The 26,678-nt window shown below is 46.1% G+C and overlaps 1 protein-coding gene across 1 annotated transcript; it reads left to right on the top strand.

Annotated features, from left to right (window-relative positions):
- The first annotated feature begins 16,402 nt into the window (after window positions 1-16,402).
- Window positions 16,403-25,463, top strand: ANP32E (acidic nuclear phosphoprotein 32 family member E). Its single transcript, XM_078670686.1, has 7 exons — window positions 16,403-16,649; window positions 19,069-19,218; window positions 19,730-19,852; window positions 20,122-20,287; window positions 22,150-22,307; window positions 23,480-23,522; window positions 24,258-25,463. The coding sequence occupies exons 1-7, from the start codon at window positions 16,596-16,598 to the stop codon at window positions 24,326-24,328; spliced, it is 765 nt and encodes a 254-aa protein (XP_078526812.1). The 5' UTR covers window positions 16,403-16,595; the 3' UTR covers window positions 24,329-25,463.
- Window positions 25,464-26,678: the final 1,215 nt, after the last annotated feature.

Raw genomic sequence — 26,678 nt, forward strand, 5'->3', positions numbered from 1 at the left:
GCGGCCTGGGAATACGTATGTGGAGTTTGTGACTTTTTTTGCAGAGCACTGGATGGTTGGGTGAAGGGTAACAAAGTGAATGATTTTCAAGGTCTCTTTGATTTAATTGCATGGGAGCACTTGTCTGAACAATGTTTTCCTGAGTTACGCCAGCACCTGATTGATAGCAAGCTGTCCAACCCGAGGAAGCTTGCTGAGGAGGCGGACCGCTGGCTCAGCACCAGGGTCCACAAGGGTCCAGTGGGAGACTCCGCCAAGGGTGGGCAGGGTCCCCAGCAGAAGAGTGGGGGGGACAAGGGGAAACAGAAAGGGTTCCAAAAAGGCCCCCAAAGTAATCCCCAAGGGGACCAGCAGAAAGGTTCTCAGCCTCCCCCACCCCCAAAGCAGAATGGGGCCCCGACAGGTAGACCTGTTCCAAAGGGGCCCTTCAATTGTTACAAATGTGGTGACCCGGGGCACATAGCCAGTGACCCCAAGTGTCGCCTGTTTGGAAAACCAGCACCCACTGGTGCTCCGCCCCGACAAGTGACCAGTGTTCACTTAGGAGAAGAAGTGATGGTCCCGGGGGGTGGAGATCCTGTTCAGATGACCCTAGTCTCACTAGGAGACAGTGAGATGGTCCCTACAAACTACCTGCCCTCTAACACTAAAAAATATGGGCAGGTGGTTACCATCAATGGTAAGAAAGCTGAGGCTCTTAGAGACACAGGAGCCAGTGTGACTGCAGTGAGGCATCACCTGGTGTCTCAAGAGCAGGTTGTACCCCATGCCTACTGTAGGGTTGTCAACGCTGACAATTCAGAGAGTCAGTGTCCGATGGCTCAAGTTCCCTTCGAGTGGGGGGGGGTCTCTGGTACTCTGCAGGTCTGTGTGAGGAAAGCCATGCCTGTTGACTGTTTGCTAGGGAACGACTTGGAGGACTCCCCTTGGGAAAAGGTGGAGAAAACGACTCACCTGAAGATGGTGGGTCTACCTGACTGGGCGTGCGTGACCACCCGGTCAATGGCAGCCAGTAGGGGTGATCAAGAGGTCCTGGGGCCTGAAGGAGAGGCCCAGGAACCGGCCTTAGGGAGGAGGCGCAGGGTGCGCGGGAAACCGGCCCCTGAAGTTCCCACGGTCCAGGAGGAAGCAGACCTTGAGGGGGATGCCCTGGAGCCTACTGGGGAACAGATTGCCGAACTGGGGGACCTGCCTGAGCTGACCCATTGGCAGCAAGAAGGAGGCCCCTCCAGGGAGGAATTCTGCAGGGAGCAGAAAGAATGCCCTTCTCTCGTGGGTATGCGGCAGCAGGCTGCAGACCAGGCCAATGGTGTTCAGGCCAAAACACATTATGTGTACTGGGAGAATGACCTCCTGTACTCAGAGCCTAAGGCTGCTGAACCTGGGTCAGCCCGTGTGCTGGTGGTACCCCAGAAGTTCAGAGCCTTCCTACTGGGACTGGCTCATGATGTGCCTTTAGCAGGACATTTGGGGATGGACAAGACCTATGACAGGCTTGTCACCCACTTCTACTGGCCCCAAATGCACAAGAGCTCAGATGCTCATTGTAGGACCTGTCCAACTTGCCAGGCAAGTGGGAAGAGCGGAGGGAAGAACAAGGCTCCCCTCCAACCCTTCCCTGTGGTCAGTACTCCATTCCAACGAGTGGGTATTGACATTGTTGGGCCTCTGGACCCCAAGACAGCCATGGGCAACAGGTTCATCCTGGTCTTGGTGGATCATGCCACCCGGTACCCTGAAGCCATCCCTCTGAGGACAGTGACGGCCCCCGTGGTGGGGCGTGCACTGATGGGAATTTTCTCACAAGTAGGATTCCCTCTAGAGGTGGTGAGCGACAGGGGGACCAACTTTATATCTAAGTATATGAAGTCCCTTTGGCAAGAGTGTGGGGTAACCTACAAGTTCACCACACCTTACCATCCCCAAGGAAATGGGTTGGTTGAAAGATTCAACCGAACCCTGAAGGGCATGATCATGGGCCTGGAAGGTCCAATGAGGCGTAAGTGGGACGTCCTCTTACCATGCCTGCTCTTTGCATACCGCGAGGTGCCACAGAAGTCTCTAGGGTTCAGCCCCTTTGAGCTGCTGTATGGTCACCCCGTGAGAGGACCACTGAGTTTGGTAAAGGAAGGCTGGGAGCAATCTCCCAGGAAACCTCCCCAGAATGTATATAGCTACATGCTGGCCTTCAGAAACCAAACCAGGCGCTTCAGACAACTTGCTGAGGCAAATCTGGAAGCTAGCCAGGAGGAGATGAAGCGGTGGTACGACCAGAATGCCACTCTGGTAGAGCTTCAGCCTGGACAAGAGGTGTATGTCTTGGCCCCAGTGGAACCCTGTGCACTTCAGGATAAGTGGACAGGCCCATTTGAGGTTGTGGAGCGCAAGAGCTCAGTGACATACTTGGTGGACATGAAGACGCCCAGGAATCCTTTAAGGGTCTTACATGTCAACCGCCTCAAGCCCCACTTAAAAAGGTCCGAAGTGGGCATGCTGTTGGCCACCGATGATGGAATGGAAGAGGAGTCTGAGCCTCTTCCTGACCTCTTAGTGGCCTGTGAGAAGGATGGGTCAGTGGATGGAGTTAACCTCTCACCCACCCTGACCCCTGAGCAACAGGAAGACTGCCGCCAATTGCTGGGGCAGTTTCCAGATCTGTTCTCCCTGGTTCCTAGTGTCACAGATTGGTGCGTCCATGATGTGGACACAGGAGACAGCTTACCTGTGAAGCATAAGGCTTACAGAGTGACTGACAGGGTCAGGGCCTGCATCAAGGAGGAGGTCTCCAAGATGCTTGCTCTTAGGGTGGTTGAGTCTTCCAGCAGTCCTTGGTCCAGCCCCGTGGTCTTGGTCCCAAAGGCTGCTGCGCCGGGAGCCACACCTGAACTCCGGTTCTGTGTGGACTACAGAGGACTCAATTCAGTCACCAAGACTGACGCGCACCCTATCCCCAGAGCTGATGAGCTCATTGATCGGCTAGGGGCTGCCCGGTTCCTCAGCACGTTTGACTTAACGTCTGGGTACTGGCAGATCGCCTTGACCGATGGGGCAAAGGAGAGGTCAGCATTCTCCACACCAGATGGGCATTTCCAGTTCCGGGTTATGCCATTTGGGATGAAGAATGCCCCTGCCACCTTTCAGAGGTTGGTCAACCAGGTGTTGGTCGGGCTGGATGAGTTCAGTGCCGCCTACCTGGATGACATCGCAGTGTTCAGTGGCACCTGGCCAGAACACCTGCGGCACCTCTGGGAAGTGTTGATGGCGCTGCGCAAGGCAGGCCTCACAATCAAGGCAAGCAAGTGCCAGATTGGGCAGGGTTCAGTGGTGTACTTGGGACACCAAGTTGGGAGTGGCAAGGTGGCACCCTTGCAACCCAAAATTGCAACCATCCTGGCTTGGGACCCCCCAAGACCCAGACTGCAGTGAGAGCCTTCCTGGGGCTCACTGGGTATTACAGGAGGTTCGTCAAGGGCTATGGCACTATTGTGACCCCCTTGACAGAGCTGACTTCTAAGAAGCAGCCCAGGAATGTGATTTGGACTGACACCTGTCAGAAGGCTTTTGACACCCTGAAGACTGCCATGTGCACGGCGCCCGTGCTCCTGGCTCCTGATTTCTCCAAGGAATTCATAGTGCAAACCGACGCTTCAGAGCATGGTGTAGGGGCTGTTCTCTCACAGATGACTGAGGAGGGCTGGGACCAACCCGTAGCCTTCATCAGTAGGAGGTTACTTCCACGGGAAAGTAGGTGGAGTGCAATAGAGCGAGAAGCATTTGCTGTGGTCTGGGCGCTGAAGAAGCTAAGACCCTACTTGTTTGGGTCTCACTTCCGGGTTCAGACGGACCACAGGCCCCTCAGATGGTTGATGCAAATGAGGGGTGAAAACCCAAAACTGTTGAGGTGGTCCATCTCCCTACAGGGTATGGACTTCACGGTGGAACACCGCCCTGGCACAGATCACGCCAACGCTGATGGTCTGTCCAGATTCTTCCGCCTTAGTGATGAGGAACTCCCTGGGGAAGGGTAGTTCTCCCCACCTTTCAGCTGGAGGGGACACGTGTTAGACCTGGCACCTTGGCGTGAGTTTCCCTTCCACTTTTTGCTGTTGTGCCTCAAATGTTTTGCTGGTGTCTGCTACTCAGGGCACTGCGCCACGGCCAACCCGTGCCGCAGTGCAAGTGCTCCCTACTGTAAAGTGTACATGTGATTGATGTCCATGATTGGTTCATTGGATTTACTGTTAGTCCCTAGTAAAGTGCACTAGGAGTGCCAGGGCTTGTGAATGCCAATACTGCTAGTGGGCCTGCAGCGCTGGTTGCGCCACCCACAGAAGCAGCCTTAAAATGTGTCTAGGGTCTGCCATTGCAGAACCTGCGTGCAGTCTGGTACTGTCACCCTGGCTGGGCAAGTGCACACACTTGCCAGCCACTAAAACCTTCCCTTAACTTCATATTAGTCACCCCTATGGTAGGCCTGAGGGCAGGGTGCATTGTAAGTGTAAGGTAGGACATGCCCTGATGTGTGTGGCATGTCCTAATAGTGAATTACTGCCAAATTCGTTTTTCACTATTGTAAGGCTACCTGTTCCCTTCTAGGCCAGTTGGGCGGCTGGAATTATTACACTCTATAATCCCAGCAGGCTCAGGGGACATGGTAGAAATTCATGTTTAGTATGCCTGAACTCAGAATAATAAAATACTTCTTTTAGTAAAGTTTATTTTAATATCCTGTGTTTGCAAATGCTACTTTTAGAAAGTTAGCATTTGCTTGCCTAACCATTTCAGCCCGCCTCTGCTTGGATGTGGATCTGACTGTCTGGTGTGTGTGAGTGACAGGGCTGGGAGTTGACAGGTAGTGATTAGCAGGAGGACCCCTTAATGGGTGGTGGGAGTTTCCCCTGAATGATGCATCAGGCTGTGCTCTGCCACCACAATGCTGGCTCCGCCCTCCTGGGGAGCGACTGATGACTCAGCCTGCACCTGGCCCAGGAAGGACCGAAGCTTGTCAACAAAGTGCTCAGGCCACTCCTGCCCTCACAATGCCGGCTCCGCCCCCCTGGGGAGCGGCTGATGTGCCTGCCCTCACACTAAATACAGAAGCCAGAAGTACCCACAACAAGTGCTCAGAGACTGGAGCAGTTATGCAGAGGCCCCCCTGGCCTGCTAGAACAAAAGAAACTGGGTATAAAAGAAGGAGCCCTGCTCCTTGTAAATTAGATCCTGTTTGCGCTACAGAAGAAACTCTGCCCGAAGAGAAGGACCTGGAAGGACAAGGAGGAGTGCTGTCTCTGGCCTGTGTCTGGTGCCTTGCTGCAGAAGGAGAGGAAAAGAAGAGACTACAAGAGACTTTTGCTTTTTGAACTTTGTGCCAAACTCTGCTGAAAGATCTCCAAGGGCTTGCCTGTGAACTTGCCCCCTGACCAGCGCCCCAGGAACAGTGGGCGCTACCCTGGAAGAGAAAGCTGCTGTGAGTCGTGCATCTGTCCTGCACCACTACTGAGGAGAAGCGGAGTGCGCCGTGAGAGAATCGCTGTGCCCTCTGGGAGGCCCTTGGCACCCCCGTCCAGCCGAGCACCGCAACTGCTATCTGGCAGGCCCCAGCTGACATCGCCAGGACCAGCCTCGCTGGCCCCAGCACCGTGCCTGTCGCCTGCCTAACTGCGGTCTGCACCGCAAGAACGGACCCTGCCTTGTGCCTGCCTGCTTCCCCAAAGAAGTTGCCCTGAAGCCCCAGCCGCCGCCGTTTGCAAGCTGCAGCGGCGTGGGGAGAGAAGGACTACCCGCTGTGCGCTCAGAGGCTGTGTTCGCGTCTCACACTGCTGCCCGGGGCCCTGCCCCCCCTCTTGCCAGGCCGGGAGCACCTCGCCGAAAGATCTGACCCCCACCGCAACGCCGCCCTCCTGAGCCGAGCCGCCGCTCGGATCGACTGAGAAAGACACCGCGACGTGGGACCTGCGATCAACCCCGGCATCGTCCGCCCCGGACCCCCGCCTTCAAGGACTAAAGGTACTGTTGTTTGCTGAGGTGCGCCGCGCTCTGGACACGGAGTCCGTGAGGCGCGCACCCCTCGTCCCCTGTTGGCCCCCGCTCTGTGCGCTCTGAACTGCGAGACTCCGGGAAGCCGTCCCGCAGCTCAGTTCGAGACGCACTGCCAGCTGAACGCCTCACAGCCTACGAGGTGCACTAACCCCCCAAGGGGAGTCGGTACTCTGCCAGCCTTGCCCCATCCTTGAGAGGCAGCTCCTAAAAGATTGCCACACTTGACTGTCCGCTCTTGAGCTTCCTAACCTCTGTGCGCCCCATCCCATTCCAGCTGATCAGGCCTGGAGCGCACGCCGAGTATTGTGCGCTTGTGACTGGGAGGCCGGTACGTCTCATCCCGGCCCTCGTAGTGTACGCCGCGCACACCTGCTCACGCGGAAGGCGTGAGGGTTGATAGGGACTTGAAGTAAGAGCCGAACAAAGCGCCCAGAAGCGCTAGAGAGCACTGTACTTTCCTGGCACTGGGTAGAAGACCCCAAAAGATCGCATTCAGGAACTGTGGCACCCTTTTTGAGGGGTAAAGACTATTTTTGATTACAAGCTAAATAAGAACTGTGGCATTATTAAAAGTAACTGGAACCTTGCATTTTCAAAGTAACCAAGCTGTATTTACAAGCCTGCTTGAAACTTATATAAAGAAGATATATTTTTACAAATAACAGTTTGGTGTCATTGTGTGGTGGGTTGGTTGTGATGGTGTAATATTGCAAATGTTTAACCCTACATGCCCCAGAGATTAGCCTAAGACTGCTTAAGCCACACTACCTAGAGGGTAAGCAGAGGTTGTCTTGGAGGTAACCCTCAGCCCTGACGAGGAAGAGAGAGGCCCTGATTGTCGCCAGTGTTGCACTGCGCCAACCAGAGACTCCCCCTTCCTACAATAGGCATGAACCTTGGGGAACACCTAACGTAACAGGTACTGAAGAGGACATCAAGTTTTTGCTCTTGAATTTTTGAGACCGGTTGTGTAGAAAGGAAGTGAACCACTGAAGAACAGTCCCAGAGAAACCCATTCTTGTTTTTAAGAGTTCGAGTAAGTTCTCATGTTTCACCGTGTCGAATGCTGAAGAGAGGTCAAGAAGGATGAGGAGGCAGGTATCATTTTGATCTAAAATTTGGAGGGCGTCGTCAATTATGTGAGTCATAGCGGTTTCAGTGCTGTGCCCTGCTCGGAAGCCTTATTGATGAGGGTTGAGGAGATCAGACTGTTCTATGTGCTTTGTCAGTTGTAGTTGGACGCATTTTTCCAACAGTTTGGCGAGAGTGGGAATGTTGGTAATCGGACGGTAGTTGTTTAGATCAGTGGGGTCAGCTGTTGGTTTCTTCAGTAAAGGTGTCACTTGTCCAACTTTGAGGGAGTCAGGGATGGTTCCTTGTTGAAGTGAGCTATTGATAATTTTAGTCCAGAGTGGGAGGAGCAAAGGGGTGAAGTCTTTTACAGCGTTAGCAGGAAGAGGGTCAGTGAGTTGGTTGGATGGTTTCAGGGTGCTGAGTACTCTGTCAATTTCTTCTTCAGAGTAGGTGTCAAAGGATGACCATGTCGCATTGTTTTTTAGTTCATTGGGTGTTATGCAGTGGGGCTTTGAGTAAAGGCTTGCGTCAATGAGGAGATCGCTCCTTATGTTGTCCGTTTTTTTGTTAAAGAAAGCAGAGAAATCTTCACAGGAAGGAGCAGTGCCCATAATGTCAGCAGCTGGGGGTTGTTCCTTAGATTGTGATCGGATTAGCTCGAACAATTTGCTTGGACGGTTTTTTGCTTGGTCGAGCTGGAGTCTGAAGAATTCTGATTTTGAGCGTTTTATTTTCCTGAAGTAGGCGTTTCTCTTTTTCTTCAAAATTTTTAGGTGCAGTGCCGAGGGAACAGATCTCCAGGTGCGCTCTGCCATTCGCATAGCCCGCCTGTCTTCATTGAGACTCCCGTTGTACCAGGGGTTGGAGATCTTGGTGGAGACTCTTATCAGTTGCATCGGTGCAGCCTCATTGATTATTGAGGCCATGGTGTTGAGATAGTAGTCCGTTAAGTACTGAACGTCAGTAACGTCGGTAGGGGGGAGTAGGAGATTGCAGCTGTTAGGGGGTAGAGGGTTTGGATTGAGTTTCCTCAGGTCTCTTTTCCAAACTTTGGGCATGGAGTATTGGACCGGGATACGTTTAACTTTTTCCTTGATGAAGAATGTGACAATATGGTGGTCTGACCAGTCACAAGGTTGGATTGAATCAAGTTGAATAGTGCCTTCTTTGGCGATGACAAGGTCGAGGATAGAGCCTTTGTCATGTGTCGGGCTGTTGCATATTTGTGTGAGGTCAGAAGCGTTAAGGAAATTTTTGAGGCTATTAACCACTGCGTCACTGCAATCATTCCAGTGAAGATTGTAATCGCCAAGGTAGATTTGTGTGTTTTGCCATCCTGAATTGATTGATATTGTGTCCATGAGTTGTTGGGAGAAGATGAGGTTGTCCCCAGGAGGGTGGTAAATGATGTGTAGTGAGCATACAGGTTTGTTTTCACTGATGACATCAAGGCAGAAGTATTCACAGGAGGTAAGAGAAGGGGCGGTGACTTTATTAATTGAGAGGTTGCTCTTGTAAATGCATGCGATTCCGCCGCCTGTCTTGTTGGACCTGTCAAGTCTAATGATGCAGTAGTTGGGGGGGACTGGGATATCCATGATAGGAGTAGAGGATTCAGTTAGCCATGTTTCAGTTAGGATGGCTAGGTCAAGGTCCAGATACATGATGAGGTCAGCGACCTCCGACGAGTGTTTTTGGGCCGATCTACAGTTGAGAAGTGTGCATTTGAGTCTGGGGTGCAAGGGGAGGAGGAGGGGTTTATAGTGAGAGGGACTTTAGTGAGGTTGTTGGGCACGGAGCCTCTGTTGTTATGTGTGGGGTGTCTGAGATGGTTGGAAAGAATCATAGGAATGGACAGGTGTGTGGTGGCTAAGACGTTTTGGGTTTCCGGGACATATGTGCGGAGTAGGGTATGTATGTCGAGGTCCAAGAGAGTCTTGATAGTGCGCTGGGGGCGGTTGGAGGTATTGCGAGAGGGGATAGAGGTCCAATGTAAGGGGTGTGTAGGATGTGTCTTGATAGTGCGCTGGGGGCGGTTGGCGGTATTGCGAGAAGGGATAGAGGTCCAATGTGAGGGGTGAGTAGGGTGTGAGGGGGGTTGTTGTTTCGTTGAGGAGTGGTGGTGAGAGGGGGGTGTCTGGGGTCTACATCTGGGAGACAAGGTAACAATTGATTTGAATATGCGTTTCTACAAATAAGAACTACGGGGGTAATTTGGAATTTTAATGCCTCTCAACAAATGTTTCCATCTTCCACAGAGACAGACAATTATATTTATACGCATATTTAGACATATGGAGATTTCAAAAGAGAGGCCAGCCATCTGCCTTTCGCACTATGTGACAAATTTCTTTTGCCATGCTGAGTGTTTTGTATGAGCGAGTCTAAATGATGTAAAAATGTGGTGTAATAGAGGAGCGATGGAGCATTTATTCCTTTCTTGATCAACACCAAAGAATGCCAAACTTAGGATCTAAAAGAACAGGGGGCTTTGAGGAATTTATGAGTTGAAATTAGACATGAACTGTATATCAAGCTCCCACTTTCTATGATTTATATTTTGTTGATATATTTTCTCCTTTGTCTATGTAGATTATAATCTGCTGTGTGGAGGAGTAAATCCTATATATGTGTTGAGTCCTGAAGAAGGTGGCCTTTTTAATCATTTCTATGACCACCGAAACGCGTCAACACCAGTTTTTAAAGAATCCAATCTACAGGAATTCCTTGGATAGGATTAGTAATTCCACCAGGTCTTCTTTTTTAGGGCTCGTCTGGCGCTGCAGCGCGAAGCGCTGTCGCCAGCAAGCCTTATTGTGGTTGTGTTCCCTCCCCAAGTGGTACAGACCGGTGCACGAGCAGACTCCGGTCTGTGAACGCGCTTCTAAGACGCGCTTCCCAGAAACAGGCAAAGACTGCAGGTGCCGCCACTGGCACGAGCCGCAGGGAACGCCAACGTGCACGCTCACGGCGTCACGCTCCTGCCCTCCCTCCCGCGTCTCTTCCAAGGCTGTTCTGCGCTCCAGGCCGACTTGTTCTATTAGGCTACACCATCGTGAGTATCAGTGTGCAGTGCTGTTGGCATTTCTCTTGAAAAGGAAAGAGATGTGCAGTATGTAAATAATGAGATATTCGGTGCAATGCTGTACTAGGAAGCTCTGTTCCTACGACCCACAAGGAAACGGTGGCTGTAGGACAGGTTTGCTGCGTTACGATCCCTCTTAAATACAATTTTCCCAGTACATTAAAAGGTCAGTGAAAAGATAGTGCAGTGAGTTCTGCATTTTGCCAGTGTAACCTCTTTAACAGTCGTCCTTGCCTATACAATGCTTCCGTTCCCACATGACAGACGCAGACCATGAGGTCAATTTTTCATTAGGCCAGGGATATGTTTTTTATTTTGTTAATTCCATTCCACCGTAGCCGTGAGATCACCGTAGCTTGGAAGGTCGTGCAAGCTATTGGCTTAAAAAGCTCTCTTGTAAATTGAAAGAAGTAATCTGGTGACTATGTTTTCTTGCCCGTGTTAAGTGTTGCAGCAAATGAGGACCAAAGGCCGTACGCTCGAGTCATGTTTTCGCTGTAGCAGAGAACGCAGGCTGACATTTCTGAGCGGAAAACCTACGTGCTCCCTGGTCCTGGCAGAGCGTATGACCTCACGCGCTATATATCACGTATTATCAAGTGAGAAGGACAAAGCCCCGGTTTGATTTCTTGCAGTGCTGCATACAGTCAGCAGTATACATCGCCATTGATCTCACTACGTAAGGAAAACTTAACCAATACTTTCTGAAAAATATTGCAATGCAAGGATTAAAAGATGTTTTAATTTGAAACATTATCTGCTTTCAAAATTACAGTGGAATAGGCCAGTAATTACTCGGCCGTTTTATTTCCTACTTTCCTGGTTATGTTTGTGTGTTGATTTGTTTTTCGGTTGGAGGGTAGTGTTGAGTCCGTTGCATAGTTCATTTCAGCTTTAGAATTTATTACATAACTTTCAAACTGAAATTATCCATTTGGGGCGGAGGCAGTCTAGACAGGCTCACAGTGCACAATTTAGCCCTGCTGTAAAAGCACGATTTAGTCTCATGACAAGCCCACAACCATAATGAGATTAATATAGTTAAGGCAAATGTGTTGGTGACTGGATTATCTTTTCAGTACACATAATGCATAGATTTATAGGCATAGTTGTCAGATAAGGGCTGCAAGAGTGATCGAACACGATCATTTGCGTGACAGATGTTCTTATAGCTTCTTTTTTAGGTCTCGCCTGGGGTTAGCATTGCGCATGCGCTGCACTCGCCATGTGAGAGCTTTTTGCAATCCATACGAATTTAGAAGGGACCTGAAGCCCCGCCCCTGTTTCCCATTTGCTCGCGTCATCGTTTATGGTAAACAATTGCATGTGATTGGAAATCTGGCTTCTTGGTTACCTCCTTATCCACTTTTAGGACGGCCAATGTGGACAGGCCGACACCATCTTTGTTCCGGTGACGTGGGAGCTGCATTCCTTACAGCGCGCGCGCGCTCCACACATTAAAGCACGTAGTCCCAATACAAAATGTTCACTAGTCCCGGCTCCATCGTAGCTTTTGTGAAGACAGAAGAGCCCTATTGATTTCGTTATGAGGACTCCATTTCCCCCTAGTCGTCTTTGCAATTCCTGCGCCCTCTTGGCATCACAGTGTCGTCATAACACCCTCGTCACCGTAATTTCGTCAACCCTCCTGACATCGACAAACTGTCATATCCTGACAGCAGAAGAGATGTGCATCAAATCCTCTTGCTCGCATTCCTGCAGCCCTTTCCCTCTCCACCCCTCCCGCACGTGCCTCCTCCCACCGCCTACAGCAGCGTCGAGAGGTTCTCTGTAGCGCGAGAGCGATTGCCGCTTCCTCTCTGCACAGGAAATAAGGTTCAGGAACAGAGTTGTTCCCACGCCTTTGTTTGTCTTTTCCGACTGCGCCTCTTACGCCAATTCTGAACTCTACCCGCCCCCTTCTGCTGTACGACACTGCCTTCTCCGAGTTAAAGTACACACATCAAGTATGTCTTCCCCTATGGCCTAGATTGTGACTTGACTGTGTCCCAGACTTGCCTGCCAACATAGCTGCTAGACTACGGCATAAACACAGAGCTGCAGTACCCAAGGCGGATTTCGAGTGAAGACTTGCACAAGTGAGTGAAGTCTTGCACACATGAGCGAAGCGAGCCAACCTGACGTCCTCTAAGCTGGTTCGGAACATTTACAAAAAATAGGACGATAATATAATACATTTTCAGCACTGTTTTCATATCAATTGACTAAAAGCTATATTTCTAGAGACATTTCTGAAACATTCCAATAATTGTATTCTCTGCCATGTACACTGACCCTAGTGTTAGGTCTCTCAAGCATCCCAAAAGTATAATGAGAAAATCATTTGCAATGCAATAGGTCTTGCATTTACGCCAATTTAAGCTCTTGGCATTGTTAAATGACAATGCCTTTTATTTATGCTTTTAAAACCAAATCATAAACAAAACGCATTGTCATTTGCAATGCCAATAGCTCAAACTCGCGTAAATGCGAGACCTATCGCATTGCAAATGCTTGTTAATATGTTGTGTTGGATCAATTTGGGCAACAGTATATAGAACTGTGTAAATTAGGTTTCCGTCTGCTATTGTGTATATTTATTTTTTAATTGTGCCGCTTTATTTTAATCCATTTTGTATGAACTGAATTATGTTTATTAATGACTGCTTTTCATCAATTTTTAATTAATGTGATTATATCATACGCTCTAGTTTTCGGAGCCATTGTATTTTTAGTCTCTTTTTTCCCTTTTTATATCTATTAAAATATTTGTAAGCGCTACATCTTAATTTTGTTTTTTTATATTGTGATGATTGTAATTTTATGTTGATTTAAGCAAAGGCATATGCTCAGGTAAGAATGATTTGAAAGTAAGTTTAAGTGTGGGTGTTAACTTTTGAATCCAGGGGAAATCTGTTCTTTTCTCACAGGGGGTGGATTTTCACACCATTCTAAGTAACTATCATTTCCGTATATGTGCCAATGTTCTTTTCTCTCTATCCTCTCCCTTCTGAGCATGTCATTTGCAAGATATAAAGTATGAGTTAATGATTGATTAATAGAAACTTCCTACCTATGAGTAACGGAGACTGTACTGTACTTTGTAAGTGCTTCACATGAAATTGATTAGATAAAAATTCAAAATATTACCCGAGTCTGTGGTCATTTATAAATGTAAGAAGAGTATTTCATGTCATTTCACCATCAAGTAGTTCAACTAATGGTCCACTGACCAGAGAAAAGAACTTTTTGATCAGTGAAAGATCAGTTGCTGAGAATAAGGGGTGACTAATCCTGAATGGTAGAAAATCGTAAACTTTGACTCCAGCAGTTATTGCCAGATTGTGAGAGTGTGTTTATGGGCCTGCCCAGGTGAGTATATGGTGTTGGAGCACCTGTTGCTGGTAAGCCGCTGGATCAAGGTCAAGTTTCATGACCTTCTGCCCTAGATATTATTAGGCTTTAGATTAATATTTATCTATTTTAACACTGACAGAATTGATGTATGGAGCAACTATTACATGATCTTGCGTAATACGGATACATGTTACAAAGTTACAACCAGATATATTGGGGCAGATTTGTGTGCTATTCTTAGCTTGGGCGATGGTACCTTTATCTGAAATATGGATGTGTTAGGACGTATACTTAGTAACATATGTCCGTTTAGGGACAGAAGGTACATCTTCAGAAACTCGATTTACTGTGGAAGTACTATTGTTAGGGTGAGTTGTTTTCTAGCTAACCCGTTTTTCTGGGCATCTAATTTACGGACTTATCACTAGGGCCTCAGTCCAATGTCTGAACTGGTAACCCCTAATATATCCCCTCTTGGCTTCACAATCTTACACTTTGTATCTTTATCTTGATTTTATCTTATTTCACGTTCATGATTATTAAGAGACTAACATGATTTGATTCACTATTTCAAACTACCACACCTATCTCCTAGTGTGCGAAGATAATTTTTGATTTATGTCATGGTGCATAACTATTAGAAATCCTTCATTTGAGCACCTTACAACATTTTTACTGCAACAGTGCTTAATTTGTAAAAAAAAATACATAAGTGCCGGGGCCCTCCCCAAGAGGCCACTGCAACTTACACCACACATTTCCCCGGCCAGCGCTGCCCATGACAGTACCAAAACAACTATTAACCATCACACTCCTAAAATCGTTACTATTCAGAATTCAGAAAATTCCAGGCCCTCAACACTATAAGAAGAGTTTGAGCGTTCGTAATAGTAATTTATATTGAAAATTGAATTAATAAACATCTGATGTGCTCATTGCTAAATTAGACAGTCAATGCTACCATGGTGCAGACGGTCATAAGTACCAGTGCTGACAATTAAGTGCTGGTGCTGAGCACCGCAAACCAACTGCTCAAATTAAGCAATCGTCAGACCTCATTGAAGTTTGGTTCTTTGTTTCAGGTCTTGAATTTGCCTCTTAGTTTGTGCCATTCCATAGGCACTAACACTCACTCTGGTGGTGGGGTATGGACCTTATATAGTTGTAATATCTGACCTGGGACTGATTATTGTTTATTTTATAGCCCTGATGAAGTCGCTGATAAAGTGTTACCATAAGATGAAACATGTGTTGGCTCCAATCGTATGGCATCCTATTTCGTTATGAACTATGCTGAATCTATGTGAAGATTTGAAAAAGAATAATGGCCACAACAACCATTACAACACGATATGGACTACTGAATTTCTTTGATATGTTTTTACGGTGCTCTGATCCAATTTAAATTAGTTACCTGTTGAGGATTACCCTAATGGGGTTAATCTTCCACACAAATATATGTTTGATTAAAAGAGTACTACATACCCATTTTTGTATTACTCCTGGGTATTATATATGTCTCCAGAGCATTTTTACCTATTCATTGACTGTAGGGAAATTTGTTTCAGAAAATACTTACTAACCTTGGTCCCTATTGATTCTTGATTTCCCTTGTACTTATTAACTGCAGGCCCAGTAGTAGCATTTGATCTACAGGCCCTGGACACACACAGTGCACTTTACTAGGGACTTACCAGTAAATCAAATATGCCAATAATGGATAACCAATCATAATTTCAATTTACACAGGGAGCACTTACACTTTGACACTGATCAGCAGTGGCCAAGTGCCAAAAGCATCAAAGCCAGCAAAAAAACGAAATTCAGCACAGTTAAAAATGCAAGGGGCAGAGGTAAAAAAATCAGGGAACCCATGCCAGGGATGCCAAGTCTAACAGCAGTTTTATATAAGTTGATAAGTTTGTTTTAATCATGCTAAGTTCTGTCTCACACTTTCACAAACGTTCTCTTTGTAGGGTTGCTACTAAGCCAGTGTATGCACACCAACATAGAAAGTGGGAGATTTTCCAAAAAAATTGTTGGAATGTATTTTCCCCATTGATTTCTATTGTAACAGAGGCAATTTCAGGCAGGAGAAAGCTAAAAGTATTCAATGTTTGGCTTACAATAATTGGGAGTCACCCATCTGAATTGGGTATATTGGCATGTATGCCAATGTGTTACTTGCCTTTGGAAAACGGATTGTAAACAGAAAATACACGCAGAAATCCTTGAAAGCCTATTTGCAAGGTAGTTTGTTTCTAGGTGATTATTAAAGCAAGGAAATATTTGCTCCGTGTTAAAAAAAAAAAGGATATTCAGATGTTTACAGACCATCTGTCACACCTCTTGGATGTCACGAAATAGTAAAACACAAAATATAAATAAATGCCCAGTATTTCTACTGAAAAATGTGCCAGCCCTGTAGAAGACTTTAATGGCATGCATCAACGAAGTGATAACTCCATAATTTTTAAGACAGTACAACCTATCAAAATCAACCAGTGTATAAATACGGTATTTTGCTTCAATAACCGAATGTTTTCGAAGCCGTCGAAATCTGAGATCGTCACGAGAGTTAAAAAGGCGCCAAAAACACAATAGAACCCTAGCCTTAGCGTACTTTTTTAAAAAGAAAAAAAAGCCAACCCCACAAACCACGTCTGACAGATATTGAAGGTAACCAATCATATTTAACTGCGCGCACCCCGTTTACCAATGGCCTTTCTCCTTATGGGGTTCACGGCACCTGAGGGCGGGCGGAAGGCCAAAAGACAGGTTGGATAGCCAATTGTAACTACGTTGGTCCATGAGTGGCCAATGGTATTCGGCAAGAGGCGGTGCGATGAAAGGGGCTGAGGGCGCCATGTAATGGAGGCGCAAAACTGTAAGCGGCCATTGATGAGACTGCTGGCGTGAGTGAAACGTGCGGAACTGTGCCGAGAAGGAGGTCATTGACGTCGGCGGGTACTTTTCGACACGCTTTCACCATATATCTTGGATTTTTCATTCTAAACGGCGTCTTTCATACGAGAATAAGATGGATATGAAGAAGCGTATCACGTTGGAGCTGAGGAATAAGTCTCCGGGCGAGGTGAGGTATAGGAGAGGGCTGAGCATGGGTATCCCGTTCTTGGGACCAAAGCGAGGGCAAAATCCCACACTAAAGATAAGCGGGCGTGTGGCAGGATGGCTGGGTGCTTCAGGGCAAAGACGTTGTTTTTATTTATTTATTCCCCGGGTGCTTGCGCGGAGCGGAGGTTCCCCGAGACGCGGAGTTTCAGCCTTCCCGCCAGGTGCCCGCGCTGCCCATCCTCAGTTCTGAAAGCCTTCCGCAAGTAACTTTTAAAACGCAAACAAAATCCCTATTTTATTTTTAGTATGTGCCATTTTTTTCAGTTCTCTCCAGTATCTTGTTGTTTATGTGCCCGGCGTTATTATTCCACGCGCTTAAAGGGATGTATATTGAGGGACGGGGGCGCGTGAGGCTCCGCTTGGTAATTAGGTTGCATTTTTGTTCATCCATGTTGTTTATCTTCCTATTGTTTTGGGGCAGTTTCTAACGTGCCATTATTTTCGCAAAAATGGATTTCCCCAGTGTTGTGAAGTTTTCGGAACTCCACCACTGAAACGGCCATGCAGGCGGGAACCTTACTGTAGCGTTATAAAACTAATTGTTATCTGGCGGGTGTTCGTGTACATCTCCCTCTCATATATGGTGTTTTTTTTTCTTGACACTATCCCTGGCTTTATTGAAAATGGGGAGCGAGGGGGGAATGGACGCCGACATCATTTAGAGGGTTTTGATGACGGCGTCTAGTAAGCCCTTTCAACGATTCCTTGCAGATATGTGGTACTTATCTCCTTTTTCGTGTGTAAGAGCGAGCACTTGTGAAGCGTCCCTTCAGACTTATTTACCATGTTTCACCCCGTGGAGTTCTGTATCGCTGCCTCTTGAACGAGGAAACTCCATTTCCCAGGTGTGTGCGCAAAGAGCTGCCGATCCTCCCGGCTTGGGCTGTGAACTACCTGTCCCGTGGGGTGCCTTGATCGTCCTCCCCACGCCAGAGGAGGCTGCCATGGCCTCGGCACCCCACGTGGGGGGCGGCCATGTCGCCTCTTGAGCAGCGGCGTGCCTCTAGTCCTGCCGGGGGTGTGGCCACGGACGGCAGTTAGTTGCTGCTCTAGTTTTAGGCCCTTGTCCCACCACGTGTGGAGGCGGGACCGACGTACCCTGGCAGATGGCTACTGTAACACCTCCCCGTGCTGCCAAAGACCGCACCTCTTGCTAGACTCCGACAATGAGTCGACAGCTGCAGCCCAACTTTTCAGTGCAGTACCCACAATGCGCGGCGAGCCTGTGCCGTAGCGGCTACTGAAAGATGTTTTTACCCAGTTCTACGTGTTCGGGGTTCACTCCTTTCTGCAATGTGGATTTAACCCGATGTTTCCTGGTTATGGCGTGGGCTGCCACATAGTTTTGTATTTTGGTTGCTTCAGTCGTTCATCTAAGCTTCCTGTACATTTCTTTTGTCCACAAACTGTACTCTCATATCATCCTTCGGTCAGTGTTTCTGGCCTTGGTACTCACCCAGGCGCATTCAATGTCTTGACCTAATCGACTGACATAAGCTTTCGAAGTTAAGTCTTAGTTGTAAAGGTAGCCAACGTAAGAAATCAAGTCAAGTCAGAGAATTTATATAGCGCACTACATACCCAGAGGGTCTCAAGGCGCTTAGGAAGGGGAGGAGGATTACTTGTCAAATATCCACGTTTTAAGTTGCTTTCTGAATGCTAGGTGGTATCAGGATGATAGTGTTGCATTCTCCGCTTTCCTGCTGTTGCTTCTACCAGATGGGCCTTGCATCTATATCAGGAGAAGCCTTCATGACACCGGATCTAGCCCTTGTTGTACGAAGTTCTTTATGGTGGGGACATGTCACTGCACCTCCGACTAAGCAAGGGTAGTTTGCACAGTGGAATGTGATATTATTGAATCATCACATTTACAGACAAGCATAACCTAATTGCCGCATGGCACACGACTTCTCCACACCTATGTCCAACTAAAATACTAAACTTTATCGGTGTATATGTGGCTTTGTCTGGCAAAGTAGTAGTGGTCGTTTCTTGGGGTTGTTGCTATTCGTTTATTGACTTTTACTGTAGCACCAATCCTAACAAATCTACATGTTACTGGTATGCTTGGGACTGCTTTAAATGGGCCGGGCGGAGTACCGGCACCTTTTTTTTATTTTTATTTTCGTAGGGAGAGTACCGGTACTTTTGGAGAAATGCTACTTTTTAATTGGAGAGTACAGGCACTGCTCAGAAACAAGCAGGTATTTTACTACAGAGTACCTGCGCATCTATGTTTAAATTTCAAGCACTGGTTTGTGAATTGATTAGTTGCGAACTCCCTAAACTGAAGTCAATAATTTTGACCTGTGATGGTTATAATGTGGCTGTTTTTTTTTCCATTTGATAGCTAATCCTTTTTTCATTTCTTTCAGGTGGCGGAGTTGGTACTTGATAGCTGTCGTTCCAGTAATGGCGAAATCGAAGGCCTCACGGAGAATTTTAAAGAATTGGAATTTCTTAGCATGGCCAGTATAGAACTGACATCTTTGTCTAAACTTCCAACTTTAAGCAAGCTGAGAAAGGCAAGTAACTTCAAAGTGGGACGCTTTAATTTTCTTAGAAAAGGACATGCTGCCATTTGAACCTATTTCTTGGAACTGGTTTGCAACTGAGGGTTTGGGTATGAGTTTTTCTACATTCTTTTTAAACGGCTTACTGGGGAAACCTAATCCCCCTTCCTCGATAAGGTATTCTAGTATTTAGTTTGGTGGTGTATTTTACATGAAGCTGGTTATTCCATCAGACCAAGAACCTATTAGTCGAAGGATGTGAACCTAGACTGTATTCTGTTATTTTAAATGTATTAGCATATTTAAGCAGTTAATTTTTCGAATTGAAGATATGTATTGCATACTCCTGAGATCAAATATGAATGTTATTTACTTAGTTAATCTTCTCTGGATAATTAAAAAAAAATGCTTTTCTTCTGTGAACAGCGCAAGTTGTTAATGAGAATTGTGGGTGGCCAGCAGGGAAGAGATGATTGTGCCATTTTGTTGCCTCTAATTTTGTTTCATTTTTCTCATTTTCTAGTTGGAGCTTAGCGATAATGCTATTTCTGGGGGCCTGGAAATTCTAGTGGAAAAGTGTCCGAATCTTACATACCTTAACCTGAGTGGCAACAAAATTAAAGACCTCAGCACAGTTGAACCGCTTGTGAGTATGGGACTTGATAGTCTTTACCGCCTGTACAGTTTGTGCATTTGTACTACACATTTGAATGAAGTATACATAACTGGGCTTGGATCACTGGTTTACAAACCTTAGAATTGCTTAGTCGTTAGACTAATACTAATTTGTAGGAAACCACTTCAGTGACAGTATTTTAGTCTAACACTTAACCCATAACCTTTTAATATAAGACTAGTCCAAGGCAGAACACTATTGCATTGTCCTTTTTTTAATTCATTTTTTTAATTTTGCAGCAAAATTTGAAAAACTTAAAGAGTCTCGACTTGTTTAACTGTGAAATCACAAATCAAGAAGATTACAGAGAGAGCATTTTTGAACTTCTTACACAAATCACTTATCTTGATGGTTTTGATCAAGAAGACAACGAGGCTCCTGACTCTGAAGAAGAGGAAGATGAAGGTAAGCTGTCAATTGATGGTCTTCAATTATGGTTGGATATTGGAACGTCTCCTCTGAAAGAATGTTCTGAGAGCACCTGCTTTGAATGTTCTTTGTCGGCATCTTTCTTGAATGACTGGAGTTTACTTAAGCCACCAGAATCTTTTGTTATGCAGTCTTGTGAGCTTTTTAGGTCTCACCTGTGCAGCACGCAAGCGCTGCTTAGGGGTGACCTCTTGGAATCACGGCTTTATTGGAAACTCGTGCATGTCCTGCACTGTTTCAAAGAACATTCGTGCATGTACAGCGTTTACCTTGCTGGAGCGAGCAGCATCGCCATCTGTTTGCAATTATCACGCTCGCGCTTTGTAAACAGATGGCGCCGCTGCTCTCTCCCCCAAGGTAAATGCTGTGCGAGTCTCGCCCCGTCTGAAACCTTGTCCACAACTCTGCATTCGTTGCGCAGTGTGCCATCCGTTCTATTGTTTCTTTCTTTAGCTCCCGCTCCTCTCTTGGCCTATGCATGTTTAACCTTAGTTCTTTTTATGTATGTCTCTTTCAGCCAATCTAATGTTTATTGGCCCAACTTATACATTCATTGCGCTTGGGAGCACACCCCTCCCCTGTTCCAGCAGTCTCCCTGCCCGCTCTCTACACACTCACACCTCAAATCCCTGCCTTTTCTCGGACTTTGTAAGAGGAGAGAGGCAGCGCTTTAAAAATGCAGCATAAGTCTATCCCAGCTGTGACCCAGAGTCTTGCATCCCCACAACACTGCAGACCCCGCCCAGGGCGCCGAGTAATAAACCAAGACCGCCTGGGCCGATACCAACTCTTTGTATGGAGGCACGTCAATATGAATGAAATCCTCGTGTGCAAGACAGCGAACTTTTGTATTTACTATGTTCTGCTTAGTTTCATTTAAAGTATAATTTAGTTTCCACTTGGAAAAATCTACTAACCTGTAGAAACAAACCATTCCAAAAAGTTATGAAATAGTCCTATGTTAATGTTTACATTCTTTGTACACTGTATGTTAAGGGTGAAATCAAATATCAAATTGACCTGTGAGAAGGGAACGCCTATTCTGAAATGCGTTGGTCATTGTTTGCCATATACTTTGAATGCGATAAACCACGTTTAAAATGGGTCTTGGGCTCTGCGCAATCTTTGACTTTTGAGAGGATTGGTGATCCGATATATACCTTTATAGATCACGAAGAATGCAACCTGGGGGTGAAGCAAGTTTAACAAACGTAGACGTAGAACTGCGGATGTTACAAATTTACATTAGTGCCATCTTATAGTATCCTACAATTCCCACTTCATAATGTAGAATACCCATGTGCTTTGAAATACCAATTGTGTCCTGGCCAGTCAATCAAACAGCAACATTGTGACTCCTGTGGATAGCTGGGCACCGATTCTCCGTAGAAGAGGCAGGTCTTGAGTCTGTTTCTGAAGTCTGCCAGCAAGGGGCCTATATGGAGCTGAGGGGAAGGGCATTCCAGGTCTTGGCAGCAATGTAGGAGCAACCACAGCTGCAACGGATACATTTTATTTGCTCTGTAGAGAGCTTGAGCTGCCATCCATGAGTGGATGTTTAGTCTAACAAATTAGTTGGTGAATGCTGCGTGGAATTACTGGGTGCTGACACAACCATCTGACACGTATTTTGCATTTATTTTCCAGTGCCTATATCAGTACTTGCATTCCAATACAGAAGTATTAGTAAGATGAATCTGTTTTGTACCAAGTGCGTATTACATGCTGATACGCGTGCAGTTTGTTCAATGTTTTAGCCCCACATCTGCGCATACAATCAGTGCCCGGTAAATTAAGATTGCAGATCCATGTAGTTGCTAAAGCATGCGCTTTTTCAGATGGTGAAGATGATGAGGATGACGACGATGATGAGGATGACGCTGGCCCACCAGGAGATTCTGAAGAGGAGGAAGATGTGTCCGATTTGGGAGAAGAGGAAGAGGAGGAAGAGGAAGAAGGTGTTGGCCTATCTTACTTAATGAAAGATGAGATTCAGGTACTTTTTTAAAATCTCTTCTTGTAGGATCCTTCATTAGGCATTTGTGAGCAGAGTGCAAAAACAGTTTATGGACAGAATGCAGAACGATGTCATACATTCACCCCAGTACAGAGATCTGGGCCTAAATCAAATTTTTTTTTTTTTGCTCACCTTGCCAATCCAGTTTGTACCCAGCCATATGCAAATCAGTCTTGACCCTGCACCCCATGGGAACAGTCCAGCCTGAACTGCCAAGCCAGGTCCTCCCTGGACTGTAAACAAGGATCCTAGGATCGACTTTCAACCCTCATCAGCCAGGATAGCTTGACTCTAGTGGCATGGAGAGCACGGGACCCACTCGGGGTGACAAATAAAAAACAGTTGATGGACAGAATGCAGAACAATGTCATACATTCACCCCAGTACAGGTGTGGTCCCTTGCTCACTTTGCCACTGGATTCAAGCTAGCCTAGCTGATTAGCCAGAAACCGGTCCCAGGATGCTTGTTTCCGGTCCATGGAAGACACAGCTTGGCAGTTCGGGCTGGACGGTTCCCATGTGGCTCAGACTGATTTGCATATGGCCATGTCTGAACTGGGGTATCATAGTGATCTAAAGGAATGATGGTGGATTGAACCCAGATCAGTTGACTGGGGGTGAGTGCTTGCAATGTTCAGCACTCCGTCCATCATCCCCTTTGGTTTTGCTAAGTCAGGTTTAACGAGCATGGATTTGGAAGTGCTGCATGCCTTGGTCCCAGCGCTGTTGAAAGAGCGCCTGTGAACTAAGTAGCCTATTGTTACTACAGTTGTGGTTGGTGCGTTTCAAGTCGTGCTTATGGTGAAGGCAGTGGTGCTAAGTGTAATCGGGGATGGGGGGGGTCCTCATTCATTCCAATTGTTATGATGTGTTGTAACCTGTTAACGGAGGTGTGGAGCATTCTAGAAATTTATAATGTAAGCAACTTAACTCGTAAATATTAGCTGGACTGTTTTGCATAATAGTTGGGGGGGCAGTTCACGGCGTTTGTGTGATTTTGTGCTATGGAAGTATCCTTGTAGAAACGTCCCCTTTTTGACCAGGAATGTCCGTATCGTGGCTATTGTGCAGATGTTAAGGCAAGTCAGTTGTATGTGTTGCCTGTATGCTTCATTCTAAGTGTAATCCGTTCCTGAATCGTGTTCACACAGGATGAAGAAGATGACGATGATTATGAAGGCGAAGAGGAAGAAGGTGGGAAATAAATTACTTTATATACCTTTAGTTGATTGAAGAGTTAATATGACGAAGTCTGGGTTTTCAAATCTGCATTCACTGTAATCATGCAGCGTTGGGTGCAAGATAGTTATTTTTATTTTGTGTGATTGTTTACTAGCCAGAAATGAAATGTCTCATTCCCCCCCCCCCCCCCCCCCCCCCCCCCCCCCACCATATCGGGAGAGTGGGTCGCCAGAAAGTATCGACCGAAGAACTGTAGGGCCAGTACTTAGTTGTGAGTGAAGCAATAGTACATAGCTGGAAGCTAGCTTAGGCTTTTGGTTAGTTGGCATACATATATAACGGGTGGTATGGCGGTATAACAGATGGTGTAAAAGCATAGCATAACGAGTGGGTAGGTAATACGACTTGATAGAAGGGAAACCGACTGATAGTGAGAGAAATGGAAAAAGGATGGGGCGCATATGTCTGCAGAACGACCTCTTCGGGATCATAGTGTTAACTGCCAGTTTGAAGAACTAAAGCGGTAGATCTGTCCAAGCATGTTGAGGAATGTACGTTTAAATTTAAATGAGTTCAAGTGTTGATATTACCTGCAGTATATATTTTCATGATGTTGGAAAGTTTTGCTTTAGTGCTCCGCCGCCACACCAGTGACTGAGGGTGATGAAGTTAAGCAGAGATGTACATTAGCTGTATATGTGATGTACGCAGCATTTTTATCATGACTTGTTTTTTTTTTTATTCCAGAAGAGGCCGATGTGAAAGGAGAGAAGAGAAAACGAGAAGCTGAAGACGAGGGTGAAGATGAAGATGACTGAACGAACTGACTGATTTTTAGGAGGACAAGCCCTTTCATGCTCCACTTGACAATAGCTATCATGCCTATATATATATATATATCTCGTGTACTATAGATTCCCCGATTGAAGAGGACGTGTCTTTTATAGGAAAGGTGTGGTTTTTAAACTATTTGCCCTTTTTATCATTCCAACTAGGATGTGAATGCCTGCTAGTCACTCACATGCATATGAAAGGTTTCCTTCCCTCCCCTCCCATGTTTGATTGCTGTATTTGTTTTAATATGCTCTATCACATTGAATTCATGCAGGTTCAGTTTTTTGTTGGCCTCGTTTGAGGCCTTGAAACTTATTTATAAAGTAGCTGTGTATATTAAAAAATTGCTGTAAGGTGGTGGATGAAATGGCATATCCATAACCCTTTGTAAAGTTGATTATTGTACATGGGATTGAATAATCTATCTGCAAATGCCATTTTTTGGGGGGGTGGGCGTTAGGGGAGAAGCTGCAGTTGAGAGTGTAGATGAAACAACGTGTATTTGATTGGGGACTATAAACTGTTCCCAACTTTTTACGAGATTGAAAGTGTTGGCCAGATTTTAAAATAGTTTGGTCTATTTTTTTGTGAATTAAAATATTAGAATAAGGACTCTTTACATTTGTTTTTCTCTTGCCACAAATTGCTGCTGGCGAGGGTATCTCCCTAATTTACTCCCCCTTTTTGTGCATTTTATCAAATTGTAACTTTAAGGAATTTATGTTGGCCCTACCCATGGAATTCTTGTTTGAGCAATCTTAAGTAGTGCTGCTTGAATTAATCCTTAAGGCAGGTAATCCATCAGTCTATTCATTAGAGGGTCTATACAAATCTGCATGCTTAACATCTGTCTCAAGGATGCAGTTTGCAAATATTCTGCTAATGTACCCATATATTTCTGCCAGCTAAATATCAGTTTTGTTTCATTGGTGGGTTGTTTCCCTTCACCCCAGGGTCTATGGAATGGATGAGTTTTATATTTGTCAAGATTTTTGTTCTATTTAAAAGGCTGTTTTCTATGGCAGTTTGTATATAGTGTTCTTATTTTTTTCCGTAAACTTCCAAGTAACCGATTATGTGGAATTGTGTTTTGAATAAAGCCATGACAGTGTTAATACATTTTAGTTGTAGTTTACTCAGTCAAATGGGTGGAGGCAGTGTGAAAGATAACTTTCGATGTCCATAGTGCCCACTACTTGACCATTATTTTTCCTCCGACGTAGTTTTACTGCTAACACTAACCCGCCCACAGTGGTTGGAAATGGCTTCACCAAGGGTATTGATATGTTTTGCTCATATTCAAATGTTTCCACCACTCTTCAGAATTGCAGAAAATGTGGTTCATTTTTGCTTTCTATATGGTAATTTACAGGCAGTGAAATTGTGTTGCATGCTGGAAAAAATAACATTCTACAGGGTACCCAGCAGAATTGGCACATAAAACCTCTCGCTTTAAAGTAAACACCAAGCTCCCTCAGACGACAGTCTGGCATTTGACCCCCTGTCTTTAACGCCTTAACCGCCGCGGGCGTTCTAAAGGGTGGGCGGGGCTGCGTTGGCCGATGGCAGCACTGGGGAGGTAGTGCTCCTGTCGGCCAACGGCAGCACGGAAGGGGTTAAATGCACAGCAAAAGTAACAATATTTGAAGGCCTGTTTACAGAAAGTGAGCTGTAGAAGAATACTTCCATGCAGGATGGACTAACTCAAGCTGGACAGCCTAAATAAAGACTGCAAATGGAAAGCAAGCGAATGTGTTACAAAACCTAAAGACAGTGGGATGCATTTCCAGGGAAACTGTCAACATCCTCAAGATGTCGTTAGCAAGCTGTCTGCTAGGCTTGGACCTTAAAACAAATGCTTGGACGCATCATGTGGGATTTAGTTTGATGTTAACGTGCATTTTCAGTTGCCTGCCAGGTATCTGGCTTTGGTGCTGAAGGCTTGACTCGTTCCTAATCGTTGTCAAAGCTTGTATCCCAACTGAAGCTACTTATTGCATGCTATTTACAGCTGGGTAATATTTTACGGTTGCGTCTAGATTTGTACCTCCCCCCCCATGTGTGTTGGCACTGCATGTCTTAAAGCCACCTCGCCTGTATGCAGTACAGCGAGTGGATTTATTTAATAGGTAGGTGGCGGTGGCATCCTTGCGGGGCCAGCTGCAGTCTAGAGTGCAAAAAAGCTGCAATAGAAGCAAAATAGAACTAGCAGCTGCCCATCTCATAAATCTGCTGAATTACTGAGTGTTGAAACTGGTTTCAAATTTCTGCATAGAATGCACATATACATATGACACACACCTGTTTTAAAATCTAAAACACTGCAACTGCATA

This window comes from Lissotriton helveticus, chromosome 12 (genome assembly GCF_964261635.1).
Source record: "Lissotriton helveticus chromosome 12, aLisHel1.1, whole genome shotgun sequence".
Classification (NCBI taxonomy): domain Eukaryota; kingdom Metazoa; phylum Chordata; class Amphibia; order Caudata; family Salamandridae; genus Lissotriton; species Lissotriton helveticus.